Source organism: Saccopteryx bilineata, chromosome X (genome assembly GCF_036850765.1).
Source record: "Saccopteryx bilineata isolate mSacBil1 chromosome X, mSacBil1_pri_phased_curated, whole genome shotgun sequence".
In the NCBI taxonomy this organism is placed as follows: domain Eukaryota; kingdom Metazoa; phylum Chordata; class Mammalia; order Chiroptera; family Emballonuridae; genus Saccopteryx; species Saccopteryx bilineata.
This window is the reverse complement of record NC_089502.1, coordinates 42,689,183-42,714,922: the sequence shown is the minus strand read 5'-3', so window position 1 is coordinate 42,714,922 and position 25,740 is coordinate 42,689,183. Positions and strand designations below refer to the sequence as shown.

General features: G+C 40.6%; 1 protein-coding gene across 1 annotated transcript in view; it reads left to right on the top strand.

Annotated features, from left to right (window-relative positions):
* The window catches only part of VSIG1 (V-set and immunoglobulin domain containing 1), a 34,876-nt gene that overhangs the window by 7,556 nt on the left and 1,580 nt on the right, over nt 1–25,740 (top strand). Inside the window, exons 2-6 of the mRNA XM_066249295.1 lie at nt 3,122–3,285; nt 12,824–13,022; nt 20,362–20,517; nt 20,927–21,046; nt 24,876–25,017. Of these exons, the coding sequence (XP_066105392.1) occupies nt 3,122–3,285; nt 12,824–13,022; nt 20,362–20,517; nt 20,927–21,046; nt 24,876–25,017 (781 nt within the window). The remainder of the gene's footprint in view (nt 1–3,121; nt 3,286–12,823; nt 13,023–20,361; nt 20,518–20,926; nt 21,047–24,875; nt 25,018–25,740) is intronic.

The following is a 25,740-nucleotide window of genomic DNA, read 5'->3' as shown; positions in this document are numbered from 1 at the left end:
TTTTTAATATTTATAGAATCTGTAGGGTTGGCCCTTTTTATTTATTCTTTTTTTTAAGTCAGAGGAGGGGGGATAAAGAGACAGACTCCCCACATTCACCCCAACCAGGATCCACCCGGCAACCCCTGTCTGGGACCGATGCTCTAATCAAACAAGCTATCCTCAGCACCTGGGGCTGACACCACTGGCTGCAAAAGAGAAAGAGGGAAAGATGGGGAACAGGAAGGGGAAGAGAAGCAGATGGTTGCTGCTCATGTGTTCCCTGAGCAGGAATCAAACCCGGAACTTCTGCATGCCGGGCTGATGCTCTATCCACTGAGAAAACTGACTAGGGACCATTTTTTCATTTCTTTTTCTCATTTTCATTGATTTTTTCTTTTTTTTGTGACACTGGTTAACAAAATTTTACAGGTTTTGTGTGTACAATTCTACAACACACAATTTGTGCACTGTACTGTGTGTTCATCATCCCAGGTCAAGATTTTGTCCATCAATATTCCCCCACCCACCCACACCCTCCACCACCTCCTCCCATTTCCCTCATTTCTGATATTAGTAATTTGTATCCCCTATATTTCTTTTTAGTTAATTTAGCTATAGTCTTTTTTATGGCAGAGACAGAGAGAGGGACAGACAGGAAGGGAGAGAGATGAGAAGCATCAATTCTTCATTGGCACCTTAGTTGTTCATTGACTGCTTTCTCATATATGCCTTGACAGAGGGCTACGGCAGAGCAAGTGACCCCTTGCTCAAACGAGTGACCTCGGGCTCAACCTGGCAACCTTCGGCTTCAGGCTGGTGAACTCTGGGCTCAAGCTAGCAACCATGGGGTCACATCTATGATCCTACGCTTAAGCCAGTGACCTCTCACTCAAGCTGGTGAGCCCACACTCAAGCCAGATGAGCCTGCACTAAAGCCAGTGACCCTGGGATTTTGAACCTGGGTCCTCCATGTCCCAGTCTGATGCTCATCCACTGCGCCACTGCCTGATCAGGCTAGCTATAGTCTTATCAATATTAATGAACTTTGGAAATAACCATTTTGGTTTTATTGGTTTTCTTTATTGATTTCTTGTTTTTCAGTTTCATTGATTTATGCTCTAGTTTTCATTATATCTCTTCTTCTGTTTACTTTGGATTTAATCTGCTCTTTTATTTAGTTTCCTAAGGTACAAGCTTACATGATTGATGTTAGACGTTTCCTCTTTTCTGATATATGTATTCAATTGTATAAATTTTTTCTCTTGAGAACTGCTTTTGCTGCATAACATACATTTTGAAAAGTTATGTTTTCATTTTCATTTAGTTCAAATATTTTAAATTTATCTTGAGATTTCTTCTTGACCCATTTGCTGTTTAGATGTATGTTGTTTAATCACCATGTATTTTGTGACTTTCTGGTAATTTCTTTGTAATTGATTTCTACTTTAATTCCATCATGGTTTGACAGCAGATATTGTATGACTTCTGTTCTTTTAAATTTGTTAAGGTTTGTTTTATGGCTCATAACTTGGTAGATCTTTTGAATATTCATAAGGTTTTTAAGTATATCTCTTTCTATAGAATGCTTCACCCTTCCTCTCCCCACAAGCACCCACAAAACATATACCAAGATAGACCACGTGCTTGGCCATAAAACAGACATTAAACTTTTTTTTTAAATGAATCATATAGGGTTTGTTCTCTGAGAAAAAAGCAATCAAATTAGAAATCAAGAACAGAAAGTTAATAAATAAGTCTTTAAACAAAAATTATACAACACATTTCTAAATATATGGATCAAAGATGAATTCTCAAAGGAAATATTAAAAATAGATATAAGCTGAATAAAAATGAAAATATAACATAGAAATATGTATAATATTAAATGCATACATTTGAAATGAAAACATTCTCAAGTCATTAATTAAAGATTTTATATCAAGGATCTAGAAAAAGAAGGACAAAACAATCCCAAAGCAAGTGGCAGAAAGAAAAATAATTAAGAGCTGACGTCAATGGAATTAAAATAAGAAAACTATAGGAAAAAATTAAACAGAATTATATTTTTTGGAAAAATATCAATAAAATTGACAGACCTCTAGCAAGACTGGCAAAAATAAAAACAGATAAGATATAAATCATCAATATCAGTAATGAAATATGGGATATCATTATAGGTCCTGCATTCATTAAAATTGTTAAGAAGATAGAGATCCCATGTACACTTTACACAACCCTACCCTCCTTGGTAACATTTTGTAAAACTATAGTATAATATCATAACCAGGACACTCAAATTGATACTATCCACTGATATTCATATTTCTCCATTTTTACTTATACTTGAGTGTATATATATGTGTTTAATTCTATACAATTTTCAATTAAAAAGTATTGGAGACCCCACCAAATTTTGCTATGTTGGTTATTTCTATCTATATTTACTGTATTAGTAAGTAAAAAAAAAGTTAAACACAAAAATACACAAGCACACATTCTATTAGTTACCAGAGCAATGACATCATTACCTGTCATGTATCTTTGAGAACATTTTATTGTATACTCATGAAAGGATGAGACTGAAAAATAAAAATAATATCTTAGTATTATTATGAATATAATTTTGAACTTTTAGTCTAACAAAGTGGTCTTAGAGATAGGGAAACAAACTCATCCTGGTTTTTCTGGGATTTTTCTGTTTTAAACACTTTAGGTCACAGCAAACCAGTGTAGTTTGCCTGAGACTTAACTGATTTTAAAACAGAAAGTCCCATATCCAAGGGATCCCTTCAGTTCTGGGAAAACTGGAGTGGTTGTTCTCCAAACCCAAGAACCTTTGTGGGTCCCAAACAATACTTTAAGAACCTCTATTCAAGGTCATCCTTACATAGAAGAAATTTGCAGTTCAGTGACATCACCTCACCATTACATAGAATTTGAGTATCTTTACACAGTAATTTATTAAAAACTCCCCTCCCAGGCCAGTTACTCACTTAGCTTTCCTATATGCTTCATTCTACCTTTTCCTCTTCATCTTAGATTCCTCAAATAAGATGTCATTGAAAGTGCTTTGTAATAAAAAGAAGTATTATCAGAATGTGAGTGTGTGCCATTACCTTTTTGATGATTGTCTTTTCAGGTCAAGTTAATGTGGTGCAAGTGACCATCCCAAACACTGTGTTGAATGTGACTATTGGATCTAATGCCACTCTTGTCTGCATCTACACCAGCACTGTGACCTCCCGGGACAAGCTTTCCATCCAGTGGTCATTCACCCATAAGAAGGAGGCACGACCAATTACTGTAAGACCTTTATTCCTAAACTACTCCCCATTGGCAGTTCTGACATAAACTGTTAACATCAGTGTGTGAAGGATTGGTAAACCAGTGACAATAGTGGCAGAACCTCAGATACAAAGAATTTGAACATAGCTGTTTGGGAATACCATCATGGAAGTGACTTGGCATTTATCCCTTCTTCATATTCAGTTATAGCCTGTTATCTCAATTCTGTGTAAGTCAACATTAAGTATATCATGTATTGCAGAGTAGACAAGAATATCCTTCTCACAAATGAAATGATCAGTTCTAAAAAGCCATTCTCTCCCCTCATCCCCCCCAAATCTTCCTTACAATTATTTCCAGAAAACCCTAGTTCAAATTCATGTACTAACTGATCTGCAGATCTCTGTCAAACTTAATATCTTGGATCTGCCTGTCAAGTAAGTAGCTCATTGTGCCAGACTGAGTCTTGGTGTAATGAGAGTCTCATATGGGTGGAGAAGGGCCAAGGTAGTGATGAACTCTGGGTAATCAAAGGCAGCAGGAACCTAGGGAGTAGTGAATAGGAAGGGTAGCATAGGATCTGGGGGAAGAGGTTGCCAGAAGAGGGTGTGTGAAAATCAAAGGAGGAGAGTGATCCTATCTACAAGCTTCCTATTCATTGGTTTTCCTCCATCTGACCCTAAGGGTAATTACATCTTTAAATTACCCCAAAGATTAAAATTGTATACTCAAAGCGTGTGTGTATCTGTGTGTATGTATGAGCGTGCATACACATATGCTGATACATATCCCTTAAAGGTCTATAGTTTTCATCAGGTTTTCAAAATGATGTATGGTCAAAAACAAGGAATTCAAAGAAGAGACAAATCAATGTGGTTTGTAGTAGTTGGATGTAGTTGAGTTGGGCATTGAAGGAAAGGAAGAGTTTTGATTAGTAGAAAGATAGAGGGAGAGCCAGCTGAATGGGATGGAGGAGGCCCATGGGCAGAGGTAAAGAAAAGAAGGATATTATCTTGGAGAAACTACACCTTGGCCAGTGTTGCTTCAACCATCACTAGTCTTTTGGAGGTGCTGAATCATCTCTTTATAAGAAGCCCTGAACACTTGTTTAGCAGGAAACACTGTTCAAGAGGAGATTTCATAAATTACACCCTCTGGTAAAGTTCAACAATTTTGCTCAGTACTGGTTATCTTAGATAAATATCTGAATCACTCTGCTCCTCTCTTAAAATATGATTGAACAGTAATATTTTTTTACATGTCATGTGGGGAATCAACTGGCATAATGTATATGAAAATACTTGAAAAATATAAAGTCCCGTAAGTTCTCACCCTTATAAACACTGTCATCAATATCTGCAGCAGCAGCAACAGTAAGTCCACCAGTTTTCATCACCCAAAATGTCCTGACCCAAGACCTCACATGCTGCAGTCAACTAAGAGAGCAGGTTGCTATCTTAGATCGTGGATGACAATAGTTACATGTTTTTTTCCTTTGTAAAATTTGTATTTCTAACTAGTTTTCTTAGTACATTCTTTATCTATAGACTTAAAGTTTTTCTCATTTTGCCAGTAACGGCTGAATTTAGAGAGAAATTGCTAATATATTTTGAAAATTTTTTATGCTTGGCCCTCAAATCAAGGTGTCCTCAACTGTCTGGAAACCAGGTCAGGCCAGTCTGAATTCAAATTCTTTACTATGCCTCTTCTGAAACTGGAATTTACAAGGACACCTCTTCTTTGAATTATGTAGCTGGTGAGGAGCTTGGAAATGCAGGGCCAAAGGATCATGTGACCAACAATGACTTTTTTCTAGACTTGGAAATGCAGAGGAAGAAGGTATAGGTTATTAAACTGAGTGTGGCTTGAGCTTGATCCACCTCTTAGAGAAACTTTAGGAAGAAAATCTATTAACAAATAAGTATTTATTAAATAGCTTATTTACTTGCTATTTGCATCATTCTTCAAAATGTCTGGTACAAGCAGGGCAAGTAATTTAAAGCATATATTCTTTTGGGATGTCCAAATCAAAGGCGTTCTTCTGCAATGAAGCACTTGATCATACTCCTTGATCATAAAACATTCTAGGTGTTTCTTGAAGATCATGAGACCTGTGCTACTTTTGTGCCTTAGCCACATGCAAGACAGGATAGAGTACAACCAGCTCTTGGCTTGGACACAGTGAAAATCACCTGCAAAAAGGCGAGTTTTCTCTTCCTACACCTTGCCCCAGCAAGATCCCCATTATAACCATTCTTAGGTCTCTACATCTAGAGAACTTGACTGCATCCCTGTTTTCCTCTATACCCTGCAAGCACAAGCTTCTTTCTGCTTTTCTAGATGAATAGTTTTGGAGCCCCAGTGGAAACCTCCTGATGGTTATTAGTTCTCCTTGTCCTTCTACTTACTTGCTGGCTATATGACCTTATACAAGTCACTTGACTTTTTAGAGGTTCAGTTTTCCCATAAGAAAAATGAGGCAACATAACTACCTCACAGGTTTACTGTGAAGATTTTTTTAATTTGTATTTTTTCTGAAGTGAGAAGCAAGGAGGCAGAGAGACAGACTCCTACATGTACCTGACTGGGATCCACCCAGCAAGCCAACTAGGGGGCGATGCTCTGCCCATCTGGGGCCCTTGCTTTTTTCCAGCTGGCACCATTCTAGCATCTGAGGTGGAGGCCATGGAGCCATCCTCAGTGCCCAGGCCATCTTTGCTCCCATGGAGCCTTGGCTGCAGGAGGGGAAGAGAGAGAGAAGAAGAAGAGAGGGAGGGGTGGAGAAGCAGTTGGGTGCTTCTCCTGTGTGCCCTGTCTGGGAATCAAACCTGGGACTTCCACATGCTGGGCCGATGCTCTACCACTGAGCCAATGGGCCAGGGATTACTGTGAAGATTTACTAAAATGATGCTTGTGAAGCACTAGAAAGCTTTCTACATAGTAGTCACTTAATAATGTGAGTTATTATTATCAGCACTACTACTCACAAAATGGTGATTTTGCAAAATCCCTATTCCATCCATATCCCTGGGTCATGGTCATTAGGAAACTTAACCCAACAAGATATACTTAATTTAGCTAGACAGCTGAGATGGAGCTCTTGGGGCATCCTGGCCCAGAAATGGCTTGCTGTTCCACTGCCTTCTAGGTTCTTGTGGCTAAAGGGAGGGATCAAGCCTCTTCTCTACCTGCTCTTTATCCTTGAATACAGAACCTGCTCAACAAAGAGGTTGCAGATATCTTCGGTTGAGATGGTATTTTTCAAAATAAAATTTAGCTTCTGTTTCAAATTTCCTCATTGAGTACTTCCATGCTTTCAGAATTCTGTAGAACATGTTGTATGCTAATTTAGGAATTACTGGTGGGAATTTTAGGAAATGATAAAAGAAGAATTATGTGCTATTAGACAGTTCTGTGATTTATGGGAGTAAGTTGTTGCCAGAATGAGCACTGAGTGATTCAGTCCAACTCCTGGGTTGATGTGGCAGTATACCATTCAACATTCAGCTCTCAGATCCACTCATTTCTGCTCAAACACAGCACAGCCCGTGCCTCAATACTGAGGGTATGGAGGAAAAGGCAGTCAGTCAGTGTCTAAAAATGGCGCATGCAAGAGACGCTCGGGGAAGATGTAGCTGGACCTCTCAGGTAAGAATACATATTGGTGTCCTGGAACCCTTCATTATTTGGAGTCTCTAGGCTCCAGCTTTTAGGAGTAGGAAGGGAGGGCATGGGTTTGGTAACAATCCAGATCAGTACAAACCCCAGGAAAAACTGAAACAGCCTTGAGTTTGCCTTCTCATGTCCCTGTCCGGAATCTTTTTCAGCCTTCTCTAGCAAGCTTGGGCCCTATTGCTCCCTCATTTAGCAAGGCAGTGGCCAAAATCTTGTCATAAGATTCTATTCTCCTCCTCTCCACAAATCACTGTGTTATAAAAGAGCAGTTGATTCTAATGCCCAGGAGAAGATGCTATCTCTTACTATCTTCTCTAAGGGGTTCCTTTGGTGAATGTGGTCTACAGAAGTATCCCCACAAGTCTTCTGACCAGGGAGCCCAGGATATTTATTAGCATGTTTCTTTTCTTAGAGAAGCCCTCCTCTTGGAAGATATGGAAGCTTCAAATGATCACTTTCTCAGCAGAAACCCATAGCTAAAGATTCTAGGCCGTGGGACAGTCAGGCTAGCATGGAAGTTTTGGGTAGCCTGGTATCGCTGTGATCACAAATACTGCTTTTTCTTCCACTCTGGTAAAACTTCAGAGACCTCAGCTGCCTATGAATGGAACAAGCATTGATTCTACTTAGCACGGATCTCTAAGACAATACTTAGTCCTTTAGAATATTCATAGTAGAAGCAAACCTTTCTTATCTCTATCTGCCCAATACACATATAGTATAGACAACTTCTTTCTAAAACCTAGTGTGTTCTTACTCTCTGATTGCTGCAATTTTCCCAACTTGTCCTATCCTTTACAGATAGCATTATATTAAATACTTTTCAAATGTTGGCAGAGTAGAGGTGTTCCACCTTGTTGGGGGCATTTGAATATGAGGGGGGTGTTGTTTTGTTAAAAATTGGAGCCGCCCTAGCCGGTTGGCTCAGTGGTAGAGCGTCGGCCTGGCGTGCAAATGTCCCGGGTTCGATTCCCGGCCAGGGCACACAAGAGAAGTGCCCTTCTGCTTCTCCACCCCTCCCGCTCTCCTTTCTCTCTGTCTCTCTCTTCCCCTCCCGCAGCTGAGGCTCCATTGGAGCAAAGATGGCCAGGGCGCTGGGGATGGCTCCTTGGCCTCTGCCCCAGGTGCTAGAGTGCGACACCCCAGAGGGGCAGAGCATTGCCCCCTGGTGGGCAGAGCGTCGCCCCCTGGTGGGCGTGCCGGTTGGATCCCGGTCGGGCGCATGCGGGAGTCTGTCTGACTGTCTCTCCCCATTTCCAGCTTCAGAAAAATCCAAAAAAAGAAAAAAAATGGAGCCAATACTGGCATTTAGTAGGTGGTGGCAAGAGATGCAAAATGTCTTGCATTATTTACATAGGATAGACCCGCATAAGAAAGAAACGTCTTTCCAAAGTGCCAGTGTAACAGTCATTGAGAAATTTACAAAGTTTTTCCCTTCTCACCACCCTCTCCAATCAAGGTTTATCTGTTTTATGCCCCATTCCTTCAGGTGTCCATTCTTGCTAAGTTTGCTAAATTAATCAAATGTTATGGTGTTAGGGACTGGTTTATTTTGTGTTTTCCAAGGAAAACAATTTAAGCAGAGACCTTTCCATGCCTTCACCCCAGAAAAGCTATTTAAGTGGTAGGTATTTCAGACAAATGGCAGGCTTAAAATGGAGTTGTTTGTGGGCATAAAAGTCTTCCTTTTGGTGTTACATCTCTTCTATGTGTGATCCCAGCCCCCTTAGTACAATCCAGAGAAAATTCTGGGTTTGAGACCATCACTACCTTACCCTTACCCCCCTTCTATGGCTTCCCCCTTTATGAAAAGTGTAGGAAAGTGAAAACTGGAAGGGAAAAAAATGGGTGGTTTGCTGTGGGTTTCTATGCTCTCCACATTTCCAAAAAGAACCCACAAAATTAGCTCTGGAAGCTCAATGCATGTATTATCTGCAACTCAAATTCAAATAGAAAGCAGACTGAATTCTTTCAACCAACCCTCTTGTTGACACTCCAGCCCCTACTTAAAGAGCAGTGTTACAAAGCTGAGAAAAAACACTTTTGGGGTAAATCTAGCTCCTAGCTGCATGGCCTCATGTGAATATAAACTAAGAACAGTAGGAGGGAAAAGGCTGTTTTTGCAGCTGACAGATATTGAAGGTGTCATGTGATGAACCTGTTCAGCATGGGAAGAAGCATTATGCCGACGAATAGCAGCAATTGGCAGAAGAAGGGTCAGGCTGGTGTAAGTGATGGAATGGCCCCAAAAGGGGAAGGTTGCCTGGGAATCATCTTTCTCGCCTAACTCAGGACTATAAGTGCCATTTCAATATGTTCAGTGGGAATCAGAACAGGTCTGACTATAAATTTAGAGATCTGGGGAAAATCACTTCCTCAAGGGGTCTCACTGTCTTTTTTTTTTTCTATAAAAGAAGAGGATGAATCCAAGGCTGTAATCTGGAGGATTCTGGGCCTGATTTGGCCAGTGGATGCATGTTGGTCGGCCAGCCCAATATTTTGTTTGTTTCCACACTTTGAAAGCCTTGTTTGTATTGGATCTGCAGCTCACGATAGTCCCTACTATTCTCTGTGATCTTACCACTGTCCACCAGCCCCTCCCAGCCATTTTCCGTATTTCTCATATCTATCTGGCTCCTTAAAACTCCTCAACCTTAAAAACCATGACTAAGTGCTCTCTCAGGGGTTTTATAACAAATTTGCTATTATGATTCCACATTCAGCTTCTAACATCACCAATAGACAGGCAGAGAGGACCCTGGGGGGAAAGTAGGGAAGTCTGCCATAAACACAACCACAAAGGGCAAGTGGGCATAAAATTAACAGGCACCACTTAAGGGAAAACTTGGATGGATTTTCTTAAAGCAAACTCTTTCCCCATCACCCCTCCCCACCAAGGTTGCAGCTTGTTGAACATCCATGACTTTTCCTGGACCTCAATTGCTTTGATCTCTAAAATGACCATATATTTTCTTTGAAAAGTGTACAAGCCTCACAGGATCATGGCCAGGCCTTGATCATTGTTCAGCTTTGATTTTTTAAGAGTTATTCTTTTGTGGAAAATGGAGTCAAATTGCAGTCCTTCCTGCATGATTAGGTAAGCAGTTTCTGGAAAACATTTTATTTTTCTTTATAAGGGCATTGTGACAGCATGGACTTCCCCTATCAGAAAACCCCTGTAACTATGTATCTGGCAACTGGCTAGCCCTGGAGACTATCTTTCTCACATAATACCCTAAGGCCAAGGCCTTTCCCTTTTAAGTTTTCATTGCTCTCTCTCCTTACCCTATCCTATCTCTGACACCTTTTGGTATTATTTGTGGGAGGGCAGAATTCAAGAGACAGTGTAAGGAGGTAGGTTAGAAGGTTTGATGAAGGTCTTTTTCATAATTCAAGGCCCCATGACTTACTTGATCATTTCTCCTTGATTCATGTCCAAGTGTGAGAATTTTACAAGGACTGCAACTTGATTCCATTTTCCACAAAAGAATGAAATCAAGTCCTTCTTTGCATGTCCTATTCTGGACCTAAAACTCACTCTTTTGGTTCTTAATCTCTGCAGAAACAAGGTCCTATCACCTAGATTCTCTGGAACTGACTGTGTGTCATAGGCAAAACTGATGTAATATTTCGTTGTGATGTCTTCAAACCTTAGTATAAAACAGGCTGCCCTACACCCAGTCTTCCTGGGAGCAGGGGGATTGGCTAGATGTTGACATTGTAAAGGGCTACCTTGAACTGCAGGCTGTGTTCCAGGTTAGAGTCCACAGGATCTCAAATCGTTGATTATAAAGTAAATAAGCCCAATGCTAGCAGGTGACATGGAAACCTGGATATCTTGGGTGTCAACTTAAATGAAGGGAATAGACCTTTGATGAGTTGAACTTCTTCCCGGTCCACTTGAATACCTAAAAACTGGCTTTCTGGTTTGTCAGTCAAACAAGACCCCTCTGGGGCAAAAGTCTGTGACTTCAGTAGGTGTGAATAGATGAATTGAATTATAAGTGACCTATGTTGGGCAAGAAAGAAAGCTATAGTAGTTGATGTTGGAGAACTGGAAGAGAGAGGCGAGTTGTTACCTCTTTAAATATGTTTTTTCCTTTAAATTTTCCCTCAGAATTTGCCTTTCTGCCATATATATATATATATATATATATATATATATATATATATATATATATATATATGCATGCTTTCTGCATGAAGGACAATGCTTTTGGATTTATCTAGGCAGTATTTTTCAGGTAACTGGTTACCTTCCTGCTCTCATTAGCCTATTAAGGTAAGGAGCACTTTGAACAAGGATGAAAAGAACTGAGTTCTACAGCTGTCCCAATTGTTCTCTGTGCTTCAGTTTCTTCTATAAAGTGAGGAGAATGAATTAAATGATGAAACATAAGGCTCTTCAAGTAGATCTTATGAAAATATTAATTAGTTCTGCTGGAGTAGGGCAGTACCACTTTGTTGAATAATAAGCAGCAATCATTTCAATTACACGCATTTGTATGAAACTAATAAAGTATGTACATAGATTGTGTATATTATGAAGAAAACTCAGGGGTCTGTGATTTCAAAGCTTCAGTCATTCATGTCCCATCTCTATGATTTTTGTCATATTTGTGTACACAAGCAGTATTATTTAATGTAGTTAATGTTGTTTTAAGATTTTGTTCCTTAGAATTCTAAAAATATCTCTTTAAATCTCACCCTAAGCAATAATATTCACAAAAATCACAGATTGGATGTGCTAGATATGTTTCTTTCTAGTAAGTTTTCATTTATATACCTCTTAATATTATCCTACGTGCCTGTGCTCAGGGAATACATATCATTCTTTGGAGTATATTATTGCTCTGGTTCCTCATTCAAATGTGGAAACTAAAGGTTGGAAAGATTAATAATTTTGTTTCTTATCACAAAGCAGGTTGCCATGGAGGCAAGACCAGAGGCCACCTCCCCTGACGTGTCACAGTCGGAGGCAGAGCTGCTCCCACAGTTGCTATTATGTTCTAAATACCCATGTTCTTAAATAGAGATGGAGCTAGAATCCAGATCTCTCTTAAGTTTACTAAATTATAATAATAAAAATCTTTGTGGCTTTGGATAAGTTATTTAATTTCTCTGGGTTTGAATGTCATTATTGAAATAATTCCCATTTTGCTTCCTGCCACATGGGGAGAAAGGTAGTAGCTCCATTGACTAAGCGCTGTCTAAGCCCTTTTCCAGGGTATTTTGTTCCATCCTTATACCACCATTATGAGGAGATGGGACCAGATGATTTATCAGGGGCCTGTCTTCTCTAAAATGTCGTTCTAACAGGATGGATCCAAGTTAACTTTCTGAAAGGCGTATGAGTGTGTGAAGCGAACAGGAATATTCTTTCAGAGAAACCAAATATTTCAGATAGTCTCACTGAGTAAAGTCAAATTTTAAAAAGTGTATAAAATGTAAAGGGTATTGGGGGGAGAGTGATAGTTTTTGATTTCCCATCAGGCACTTGTGTCCTATATAATGAGTTTCCTCCAAATAGATTGATCAGGTGAGCATCTTGGTCTCCTAACCCGAACGTAAGGGTTGAATTCTGTCAGCACCAGCTATCTAACTGTCTCTGTAAGACAGTCATACCTCCCTGTCCTGATGACATCACAAAACCACTTTGAACACAAGTAAGATAATGGTTGTACAAAGCTGTGAGAAAGCTAAAGTGCCCCACTGAATTGAAAAACCTTTGCCAAAAGGACCTGTTGCCTGCTGGTGGTGGGGGGTGGGGAAGTGTTGCTGCTTATCGAAGAAGGTAACCTTGGATAGAATGAGCTCCCAGGGAGTTAATCTTAGCCCTGGACACACTCCAGTTCTCATTTCTCTCATTTTTCTGCCCTAGATTTACTATTCTGAAGGTGGACAGGCTGCATCCATCGGACAATTTAAAGATCGAATTAGAGTGTCCAACGAGCCAGATAACGCATCCATTACTATTTCAAATATGCAACCAGCGGATAGTGGCACCTACACCTGCGATGTTAACAACCCTCCAGATTTTGAAGGCAACAATCAAGGAATTCTCATAGTCAGTGTGTTAGGTATGGACAATTTTTTATGCTTTTTCTTGGAGCAATTTAGGACATTGAACGAGCCAAGGCATGGATTATGCTGCTAATTAAGTCCCAGGAATAAATATCCTTCCAGGTCCTTTGATTATCAGGGAACTAGAGACACATTCTCCAACCCAACCCACAGAGCAACAGTGAGGAATTACTTATAAAACATGTTGAAACAATTGCCAAACTAAAAGGACTGCCAAAATGACAGACAGCAGTAGATGATCCAACCTCCAGGGATCCCTGTCTCTGAAGGATAAAATGAGAACAGCTAGGACAATGCACAGTTCCACTAAATGATCATTAGTAATTCTTTCCTAGAGGACCACTCTTTACAGCCCATCCTACCTGGTTGAGACAACTGCCAACTTACTACCTCTTTTAAGCTAGCTACACTTTCCACCATTAAGTCATTCTTTTGAATAAGAGTAGGAGGGTTCCTTTTTAAAAATGTTAACATTATTTGGATTGTTTTTCTAGATTCTACATATAAGTGAAATCGTATGATATTTGTGTCTCTCCATCTGACTTATTTCCCTTAGAATAATACTCTTTAGGTCTATCTATGTTGATACAAATGGAAAGATCACACTCTTTTTTTTTATTGTTGAGTAACATTCCATTATGTATATATACACCACATCTTTTTTACCCATTTATCTATTGATGGAACAAAACAAGAACAGACTCATAGGTACAGAGAACAAACTCTTGGTTGTTAGAGAAGAGAGGGTGAGTGGATGAAAAAGGTGAACGGGGAACAAAATTCCAGTTATAAAATGAGTAAGCCATGGATATATAGTGTACAGCACAGGGCACATAATAAATAATACTGTAATAACTTGGCATGGTGACAGATAGATGGTTACTACACTTAATGTGGTGATCACATCATGAGATTATATATATATATATATATATATATGTATATATATATATATATGGTACAGAGAACAAACTCTACTGTACTCTATATATATCAAGTCACTACTTTGTACACCTGAAACTATTATACTATTGTATACTAACTATATTTTAATAAAATTTTGAATGTTAACACTATTTGGAAAAAAGACCACATGTAAGCCAGAGTTTATAATGAATTTATTTATACACAAATGTGCATTTTTTTACATTGGGCATATTATACCCATTCTTCAAATGAATTTAGAGTGGTTCATTTCTGCAATATTTATTGAGTATCTACTTTGTGCAAGGAGCCATAAGGTTACAGTATTGGAGGCATGGTTATTGATCTTGAGAAAGTAACAATTTTGGAGATTTCTAGTGCTCCTTTCAACCTCTGTTTGAGAGGACAATGTCAGTTTTGCTCCCGTTGTTCCTATGTGCAGGCCTTCAGAAGTATTGAAAGTAGCCATGAAAGGCTGTAAACTCTCACCAACTAACCGGTTGAATTATGGGTCTTCGACTTCAAAGTAACCTCAAATGGAACTGATCTAGTTATTTCTTCTCAAGCTGTTATCCATCACAGGAAAGGAGGAACTAGATAAAACCAGTGACTTAATAATTGAGTAGCTTGGGAAACAGCAATTGGTAACAAGGTGAACACCTCATAGAAATGTCCACAGTTGTCTGAGCTTGCCACTCAGTTAATGCCAAAAATTCACCATGTATTTACTGTAAAGTTTGCTACTCTATCAACCCACCTGGGAAAGAGAGAAAGGTAATCAAGATTTTATTTTTAAGAGCAGCATAGTTCAATCACATTTTTATTTTTCTGAGCCCTGGCGCTAAGCATTGGGGTACAGGGGAAGACAAGAGAAGTATACACAAGCCCTTACCTGGAAGAGCTGATGTTCCAGTATGGAAGATTAGTCATTTACATGGGAACTAAATGGTCTGTTATAGATTCTAGCACATCAGGCTGTGAGCTAGAAGACCTAGGTTATAGCTCTTACTTGGTTTCTGGGTGGCCTCAGTCAGTTCACCCTGCTCTGGCCATTTTGAGATGGAGTTGTAACTCCTGCTCATCTTTACAAGTTTACTATGAGGATCAAATGACATACTATCAATGTTCAAAGAATCTGAAGGGTTAGTTCTCCAACAGTTTTCTATTGCTCCCTGACTCTAGGTTGTTTTTCTGACAAGAAACAACCTAAAGAAGCCAAACTTTTTTTTTTTTATCTCTGAGCTTGGAAATAGTCCTGAGACTATTATAGTTATACAGAAAGTTTAACAGTCTTAAATTTAAAGTTCAGAGAATTCTTTTTTTTTCTTTTTTTTTTAATTAAGTGAGAGGCAGGGAGGCACAGAGAGACTCCTGCATGCACTCTGACCTGGATCTACCCAGCAAGCCCCTTACCAGGCAATGGTATGCCTGTCTGGGCTGCTGCTCTGTTGCTTGGCAACTAAAATATTTTAGTCCTTGAGGGGAGGCCATGGAGCCATCCTCAGGGCCTAGGGCCAACTTTGCTTGAACCATTTGAGCCATGGCTGTGGGAGGGGAGGAGGTAGGGAAGGGCTGGAGAAGCAGATGATCGCATCTCCTATGTGCCCTGACTGGGAATTGAACTCAGGACTTCCATATGCCTGGCCAAAGTTCTATCCCTGAGCCAACTAGCCACGGTCTCAGAGAATTCTAAATCAACTCCTATAAGTATCTGAGGGTCATTTATTCTTCATGTTGTTCTTTCCCATGAGTCTTTGATTAGGTTGTTTCTGCAATGACTGTGTCATGACTTTTCCTTAAGCATCTAGGATCTAGGCATGTTAAAAGGCAGAAAGGTCTTTGGATTTCCTTGTTTGTTTGAGAACTTTCAAAAATTCTATTTCTATTAATTGGGCTAAGAACAAAAACATTCTAAAAGTTAATGCTTTTGGAAATTTTGAGACTGCTAATTTTCTCTAAAAATTGCAGAGGCTGTTTATAGTTCTCAAATTCCATTGTATATGAGTGCCTGTTCTGCTTACCTTGACTGAGGGGTGGGGCATGGTGAGGGCAGGTGGGCAAGGGAGGCCAGTAGTGGGAAGAAGTGCTGATATTTCCTTAAAGATCACTCATCCTAGCAATGCATCTTTCAGAGACATTTTATTACCTAGTGATGGACATTAATTGATCACATGCATTCACTTATTCAGGTATCAATTCATTTGACAAACTCTAAACACATGTCCAGTTACTATGCTAGGCAATGGAGATGGAAATATGTAAAATATAGGGTTCAAACCCTCCAAAATTTCAGAATCTAGTGAGGGAGGTAGATATATAAAAACAGTGAAGGTAGGAAAGGAGAGTTTGGAGACACAGGGGAATGGGCTAAAAGCTGTATGGGGGAACTGAAAAAGGCTTGCTGGAGAAAGTAACTTTTGCACTGAATGTTGAAGAATGTACAGGACTGTGTGAGGAAGCCTGACCAGGCAGTGGTTCAGTGGATAAAGCATTGGCCTGCGATGTAGAGGACCCCCAAGGTTACTGGCTTGAGTGTGGAATCATAGACGTGACCCCATGGTCGCTTGCTTGAGCCCAAGGTCGCTCGCTGGTCACTCGTTCTGATGTACCCCGCCCTGAGTCAAGGCACATATTGGAAAACAATCAATGAACATTGAAGGTGCCCCAACGAAGAACTGATGCTTCTCATCTCTCTCCCTTCCTGTCTGTTTGTCCCTATCTATCCCTCTCTCTGTCCCTGTCTCTCTCTCTCTCTCTCTCTCTCTCTCACTAAAAAAAAAAAAAAAAAAGACTGTGTGAGGTAGAAAAGGGGCTGAGGTGCCAGGACACGATTTAAGTGAAGGAAACAGCTTGTGAAAAAGCTGAGGTGGTTTAGATGATCATTTATTTGGGAGATTTCCATTAGATATGACAGCCTTGGAAAATGAATCACTAAAAAATACCCAGCAGAAGTTTGAATAATTATTTTGTATGCATTTGGAATGAACATCATCTTCCTTCAGCAATTTGGTATGTAAAAAGAAAATGATGAATTTAGAGAAGGTTTGAGAACACACTGAAACACATTTATTTTCCGAGGTTAGCCTCTTCCTCTCACCCCAATTATTTTGAAAGTGATAAAGTTAACTGGTAGATCAATGGCTTTGGCAGTAAACATCTAAGTTCTACTGGGGACTTTAACTAGGTGAATTGTGAATTCAATCCTGATGCAGTGGTTTTAGAAAGTATATAGGTTTGGGATATGGTTCAAAAATGATTCACTAATGTTTTCTTAATAAAAAATAATAAAGGGGGAAAATGTGTTCAGCAGATAAATAAGTAAAATGCCTCTGGCTTTGATTCTGGGCTCAAGAAATAAATATAAGTCATTCAGGGTTTTTTCCATCATTTAGTTCAAGTCCTGGTGTCTGATTCTGTGATAAAACACCTCATTTAATTTTCTGTTCAAATTGCTCTATTCTGCTGTAAAGGCTATAAAACCACCATGTTTAAAAAATGCAGCATCTAAATCTAGTGACAGTTGCAATGGACTTCTGGTTAAATGGTGTTGTGTAGGTTATGGCAAATCCAATGAGTTGTCTCCATTTGAGACAATCAGTGCAAAGGAAGAGAAAATAACGAGGTACATAGAAAACTACTTATTTTAATTAAAAGATACCTGTTTAAAAGATAGGGATGGTGAAGTGTTTTAAAGTGTTACAGCTATATCCATCTGTTTTCCTGCTCATGTGTAGAGTGGGTTAGAATCTAAGATGGGAAGATTAACTTTAGTAGCAAGCTATAAAATGGGGCAGTAGAAATTAGTCCTGCCGTGGCCAACAGCAGTTCCACATGCAAGGCTCTATAGACATGATTTTTTTTTTTTTAGTGTAAATACAATATATTTGGATTAGCTAGGGCTCACATAAGCTCTTATTCACATTTTACAGATGAGTCAGCTGAGGTTTGGCTATGTTTGGTTACTTGCCTAAACACATCTAGGGTAAAGTTGTAGAGCCAGTATTCTGTGTGTGATCCAGAGCTCTGTTTTTAATTGCTAAGTTTCAAGTAAGAGCAGAGAGTTGGGATGTCTGGAGCACTTAATATCTGACTAGCCCAAGTTAAAGAACCTATGTCTTTGGAGGGTTTTAAATCCAAATTGAGATAAGGAAGGTAAGCCCTGGCCTGGTAGCTCAGTTGGTTAAAGCATTGTCTAGATATGCCAAGGTTGCAGGTTTGATTCCTGGTTAGGGCACATACAGAAATAGATCAATGTTTCTGTCTCCTTTTCCTCTGTCTCTAAAGTCAATAAATAAGTAAATATAAAGCAATGATCAACTGTTAAAAAAAAAAAGATAAGGAAGTAAGTTGGAAAGTACCAACATTTGGATCCTTGTCTTTCTGTCAGACTATGGTTAGAAAAAGCTGTGAGCAGTCAGATCAGTGAGAAGGCTCAGATTCTCAGTTTCCCATAGGACATCTCCACTCAGGTGTTTTATGAGAAGCTAAAATTCAGTATAAACCAAACTGATCTCATCCTTGCCCCTTCCTCCTCCTCCCTCTTTCCCAGAAAACCTGTTCCTCCTCCTGTGTTCTTTCTCTCAGGGGATGATGGCAAGCTCATGTACCCAGCTGCTCATATCAGAAAGCTCATACTGACCCCACCATCTTCCTCATGCCCCGTATCCACTCAGTTACCAAGTCCTGTTGACTTGTTAGTACCTCTTCAATGTGTCTCCTCCTGTCCCTTGTTTCAAGCACCCCAAAGGTAGAACAATACAGGTAAAATGTTAAAATGTCCATCACCCCTCCCCTACTTAAATTCCTTCTGTGGTCTTGTTCTCAGTATAAAATAGATGAAATACAAAGCCCTCCAAGCTATGGCCTCTTCTTTTTTTTTTTTTTTTTTTTTTTGTATTTTTCTGAAGTTGGAAATGGGGAGAGACAGTCAGACAGACTCCCACATGCGCCGGACCGGGATCCACCTGGCACGCCCACCAGGGGCGATGCTCTGCCCACCAGGGGGCGATGCTCTGCCCCTCCGGGGCATCGCTCTGCCGCGACCAGAGCCACTCTAGCGCCTGGGGCAGAGGCCAAGGAGCCATCCCCAGGGCCCGGGCCATCTTTGCTCCAATGGAGCCTTGGCTGTGGGTGGGGAAGAGAGAGACAGAGAGGAAGGAGGGGGGGTGGAGAAGCAAATGGGCGCTTCTCCTATGTGCCCTGGCCGGGAATTGAACTTGGGTCCCCCGCACGCCAGGCCAACACTCTACCGCTGAGCCAACTGGCCAGGGCTATGGCCTCTTCTTTACCACTGCCCCTACCACACTTCAGAACTGTCGTCAGAATTACCTTTTTTTTTGTATTTTTCTGAAGCTGGAAACGGGGACAGACAGTCAGACAGACTCCTGCATGCGCCCGACCGGGATCCACCCGGCATGCCCACCAGGGGGCGACGTTCTGCCCACCAGGGGGCGATGCTCTGCCCCTCTGGGGCGTCGCTCTGTCGGGACCAGAGCCACTCTAGCGCCTGGGGCAGAGGCCAAGGAGTCATCCCCAGCGCCCTGGCCATCTTTGCTCCAATGGAGCCTCGCTGCGGGAGGGGAAGAGAGAGACAGAGAGGAAGGAGAGGGGGAGGGGTGGAGAAGCAGATGGGCACTTCTCCTGTGTGCCCTGGCCGGGAATTGAACCCGGGACTTCTGCACGCCAGGCCGATGCTCTACCACTGAGCCAACTGGCCAGGGCCTCAGAATTACTTTTGAGTTCCTATTGCCTAGTCAAGTGCCAGGTACACAGAAGGCCCTCAAGTATTCACTTGTGGAGTGAAAAATGCATAAAGATTTCAACGTTCTTTAGCACCCCCCCCAACAAATGGTCTTCCTCTACCAATGAGTGATACAGGCAAGTTCAAACCTTCCAACCATTTTGTGCCACCCCAGAAGAATAAATGTCAAAAACGATTCATAAAGAAAAAAAGGAAAAGAAAAACATGGCATTAATACAACAATTTTTTTGAAAAAGAAAAGTTAACTGGTGATCTAAAAGTATTTAAGGGTTATATTTTCCTTTAAAACTGTATTTCAGGAGTATAAACTATGTTTCTAGTTGTTTAGTGTTTGCTTACATTTGGTTATTTTAATAAAGGCATGTTTTAAGACACAATGTGGAAATTCATGGTTCTGAATCCAGAGAGGAGGCAGATGGAAGAGATAGATGCTACTAGAATCTTAATAGTCTGGTGACTGAAAGGCCCTTGTATCTGTAGTTCTCTACTTCCACCTGGTGGTGCAAATAGAAAACTGTCAAAATAAGTTTTAAAGATTTTTTAAAAAAAATATGGAGACATTCCACAAAATGAAAGTGAGGAAGTGACTGCAATTGTTACAGACTACCATTTAATTAAGAGGGTTTTTACTGTTTGTTATTGCTTTACAGTCAAACCATCTAAGCCCTTTTGCAGCATTCAAGGAACAGCAGAAACTGGCCAACCTATATCTCTTTCTTGCCTCTCCACGCTTGGAACACCTTCCCCTCTGTACTACTGGTATAAACTTGAAGGAAGAGACATCATCCCAGTGAAAGAAAGTTTCAGTAAGTATAGCCCTTAGCACCCCCTGGCAAGGTATGGTATGTGTGTGGTGGCTGACAGATTGTGTGTGTCTTTAGCTGTTCATCATTAGAGTTAAGTTTTCTATTTTTCTGGGAGGGGGATGTATGAAGAATGTCTATCTCCTAAAAAGATGATTGTGGTCTGGTCTCATGACCAACTTCTACAAGTCAAACCTGGTTTTGGCTCAGAGGTGGTGGGTATAGAGAAAATGGAATGGTCTCAGCTGGCCTACCTTTGGAAAAATCTGAAGGGGTCTAGTCAGACATTGGAAACATCAAGAAAGGGATGCCAATGTGACGAAGGGGATCGGCATTGAATAATCTGTTCGTATATTGACATGATCTCTACCCATATAAGAGATTTCGAAAGTCTATTTTCTGGTTTTGACAGATCCAGCTACTGGGACTTTGGTTTTCAGAAATCTGTCCAGTTTTGAACAAGGTTATTACCAGTGTACTGCAATCAACATCCTTGGCAATAGCTCCTGTGAAATCGATCTAACTGTTTCACGTGAGTTGATCATATACCTTTAACAGTTTCTCCTTAAGTTAAGTATCCTGGGCCTGCCAACCAAATAAATTAATTGGCCCTGGTTAGTTCTTCATGCTTCTCTGAAGATTTTGGTGATTTATAGTTTAATAGGGTGAATTACGATCCTAATATCTAATGTTTACACAAAACTTAATCTGTGCCGCACACTGCCCTGAAGTATTCATAAAAATAAATTTGTTTAACCCTGACAAAATCTCTATCTAGAAAATATGAATTATAATAGTAATTGTTGTTATATAAATAACAACAACCTCATTGATAGTACCAGGCTAAACTGTTTTTGTTGTGCTCTTGGTAAATCCAGGTGAAACTATAGCAATCTATGTCAAACATGGAGCTCACAAACTTTCCAGTTCTTAACTAATTTGTAATAAAAACACTTGAGGGCTCTGGCCAGTTGGCTCAGTGGTAGAGAGTCGGCCTGGTGGGTGGATGTGCTGAGTTTGATTCCTGGTCAGGGTTCACAGGGGAAGCAACCATATGCTTTTCTCTCTCTCTCTCTCTCTCTCTCTCTCTCTCTCTCTCTTTCTCTCTCTCTCTCTGTCTCCCCTTCCCACAGCCATGGCTCAATTGATTCAAGCACATTGGCCCCAGGGTGAGGATGGCTTTGTGGGCCCCCACCTCAGGTGTTAAAGAAAGCTTAGTTGTGAGCATGGCCCCAGATGGACAGAGAATCAGCCCCAGATGGGGGTCACTGGGTGGATCCCGGTTGGGGCACATGTGGGAGTCTGTCTCTCTGTATCTCCCCTCCCCTCACTTGGAAAAGAAGAAGAAGAAGAGGAATGAAAAACACTTGCACCTACTGTCACAGTAGCTAATATTCGTGGGGCACAAATTATGCACCAGACACTCAGCCAGGTACTGTGAGCAAACTCAATCCTCTAACTACCCTGTCTATGAGGCACAGTATATTGTTAGCCTCATTTTACTGAAAGGAAATTAAGTTCTGGGAGGTAAGTGACTTGCCCGAGGTCATCCAGTTAGTAACTGGTTGTGCCAGGATGCCTCTAAACATCAACCTTCCAGTTCAGAGGTGGTTAGTTAGTAAGCATAGACTTGAGGGCCTAGAATTGGTATATTGGGACAGTTAGGGGCACACTATTATAAGGGATATTTTGCCACACCTCTCAAAGATCATTTAACACTTAGGATCATGTTATTTAATCATTTTTTCTAACTTACTTTGAATCATGGTTTTAATATATACAATTTACAGGTAGCCAGTTCCACTGGATCATTACTCTCCTATGAAGCTGAGCTTTCTTCCTTTTATTTGTCCTGATCTAAACATTTTCCAACACAAGGCTACACCTTCATTCTTATATCGCTATCAGCTATTTTTAATGAGAGTGAAAAAACTTTAGCTTTTTGGTCTTTTTCGTGGTCCAGTTTTACCCCCAGTCCCTTGATTCGTTTCTGTTTTTCTCTAGGTCTTTCCCAATTCCATTTGCCTTTTCACAGATACAGTCATACTGAAGATACAGAGATTCCTAGAATTTGTACTTGAGCCTCAATTCCTTTTGAATCCTCTTAGCAATGACGTTAGCATTTGGCTTCCTTCCTCCCTCCCTCCCTCCCTTCTTACCTCCCTCCTTTCTTCCCTCCCTCTTTTCCTCCCTCCCTCTTTTCCTCCCTCCCTCCCTCCTTCCCTCCCTCCCTCCCTTCCTCCCTTCCTTCCTTCCTTCCTTCCTTCCTTCCTTCCTTCCTTCCTTCCTTCCTTCCTCCTTCCCTTCCTTCCTTCCTTCCTTCCTTCCTTCCTTCCTTCCTTCCTTCCTTCCTCCTTCCCTCCCTCCCTCACTCCCTCCCTTCCTTCCTTCCTTCCTTCTTTTCTTCCTCTCTCCCTCCCTTCCTCCCTCTCTCCCTTCCTTCTTTCCTTCCTCCCTTCTTTCTTTCCTTCTTTTCTCTCTCCCTCCCTCCTTCCTTCCTTGCCTCCCTCCCTCCATTCTTCCCTCTATCCCTCCCTCCCTCCCTCCCTTCTCCCCTCCCTCCCTCCCTTCTCCCCTCCCTCCCTCCTTCCCTCCTCTCCTCCCTCCCTCCTTCCCTCCTCTCCTCCCTCCCTCCCTCCCTCCTTCCCTTCCTTCCTTCCTGCCTTCCTGCCTTCTTTCCTGCCTTCTTGTCTTCCTGCCTTCTCCCTGCCTTCTTCAAATATCCACTGAATATCTACTATATGCCAGGGACCTAAAAGATATTAATAAAGTATATCTTACAGTCAAGGAGCTCACAGTTGAGGCATGAACAAATGCTAAAACATGTTAAATGTTATAATAGAGGTCTGCACAGGGTATATAGGACATCAAAGTACAAATAATTAATTATGCTTATAGAATCAGGGCCAGCTTTAACAATGAAGTGCTATTTGAGCTGTATCTTGAAGGAACTTGCAAAGTCTTTTTCTTTATCTATAAAATAGGGACAAAAGTGAAAGGAGGTTGAGGGGTGACAACAGAGCAGGAGGGCATCCAGTCCATGCTGGGGGAGGAGAATGGAGGACTCCAGAAAGAATGCCTCTGAGGAAAATAAAAACAATATAAGAAACCTATATATTATCTGATGTGTTTGAATCTATTGAAAGGAGTTCAATAGTTTTACTAGAAATTTTGGTTATTAGCAATAATATATATTTTTAATCTCCAAATGAGGCAGTTATTAACCTCAGAAAAATATTTAAACGTTGTACAGGAGAGGCTCATAATAACACTATTTTCTGCAGCTGTGGACAGTATTTACATAGTCATAACACTGCAAACTTGGATTTAACTACAACTTGTGATATAACTATATAAGGAGAATGTGGTGGGGGTGGGGGTAATAGTATAGGAGAATTAAATCTTCAAATTCCAGAGTAGGAAGTCAATGGAAAATGACCAAAATTGTAAAAGGCCAGACATATTAGAACAAGTATAGTAAAAACATGTGGACTAATTTCAGAAGATTAAAAAAAAAAAAGAGTTTAAAGTGGTTTTCTCTAGTAAATGGGACTCAGAGATGGGGGGGGGGCTGGTAAGGTTCTTTGTTTTGTTTTGTTTTGTTAGATCTAGTAGAACTGTTTGACTTTCTAAACTATGCACATGTATTTCTTTAATCATAAAACATTGAAAGAATAATCAGGCAATTCAACTAGCCTTTAGTCTCAAAATATAAGATGTCCATTTTTAGTTGAAGGGAGGTAGATGGGGATGAGCCCACCTGGAACCCAGATGTGGCCCCTTGGGGACAATGCCTTAGTGCTTTAAGGTCTGATGCTCAACCGAATCATCTCACACATTACATTTCTCCATACACTGGTCTAATAAACCCATTTATGGAATGGGTGTATCTGCTTCCTGTGGCCAGAATGTGTGAGGCTCTGTGGTGAGCATGGAATCTGTGAGAGAGAATGATTTTAGAGACCTATTCTTTGGGAAAACCTGGTGAAATGTCCCTGCTTGTAACAGAGATCATTTCTCTAGTCACCAGAGTGCAGCTGCATGGTGCCTGTCTCTCTTCCTGACCAAGCAAATGCTCACTGAAGACTCACTTCTCTAAACTCCATTTTGACAGTGACCCCACCTCCCCCAAGTTGGCACATTTTTTTATGTGTGTAATTATGAACGGGTAAGCTACACAGTTGACCCAGCCATCTTTCTTCCCCCATGGTAAAGTTTTAGAGATTTCCATGCTCTCAAACTATAGAAGTCTCTTTCCCATTCTGTGAATGCCCAAAATATTACCCACTGGTCATACAAGCACATGTATGAGGCAGAGATAATGTGTCCCACCTTACTAACCAACTTCTTGTATCTTCCAGATCCAGAAGTTGGAATCATTGTTGGGGCCTTTGTTGGTACCCTAGCGGGTGTTGTCATTATCACCTCTGCTGTGTGCTTCACAAGGAACAGAGCAAAGGCGAAGGGAAAGAAGAGAAATTCTAAAACTGTCATAGAACTTGAGTAAGACCTTCTTTTGTTGTCCTCACTTGAATAGAGATATTTCTCAGGCATACCTCAGTGAGCTTTTCCTAAGTACTCCATTTAGCGTAAGATATCAGGGTTATCTTTCAGCTTAATCTCAATGCTTTTATCAAAGAACCACGTTGGGTACCATTTACTGAGCACTCTGTGCCAGGCTGTTCTAAGCACTTTATATCAACTTATTTAACAACAATAACCCTTTTAAGTCTAAGAAAATGATTTAATGTATCATATTAGTTTATTTGTCCTTCTACCTATAGTCCTAAAATATAATTTTAAATATTTTTTGGAACAAAGGGCCCATGAAGGCAAAAATGTCTAAGGCCCACGGAAGTCAGAATGTGACAGCCCATGCTCTTGATCACTCTACTATTTCTTCATTAATGTAGATCACACTCATTCATTTGTTCATCCTCTATTTCTGTGCTTCCACAACTATGTATTGGGCCCCAACCAGGTGCCAAGTATTGTGCTAGATGAAGTGGAGGGTAGAGATGTACCTGCACCATGGATTGGCCCTCAAAGACCTTACTAGATACTTAGACACTTTTTACTTGAATATATTTTTCCACCTTTGGAACACCAGTTTTTCTCTCTTGAACTCTCACGATATTGTTAAGATATAACCTTTCTGCACCCAGGATGGAGATACGTGGTCTAACAGTCAGACAGAGTATCAGAAATCACAGAGGTTCTGATCGT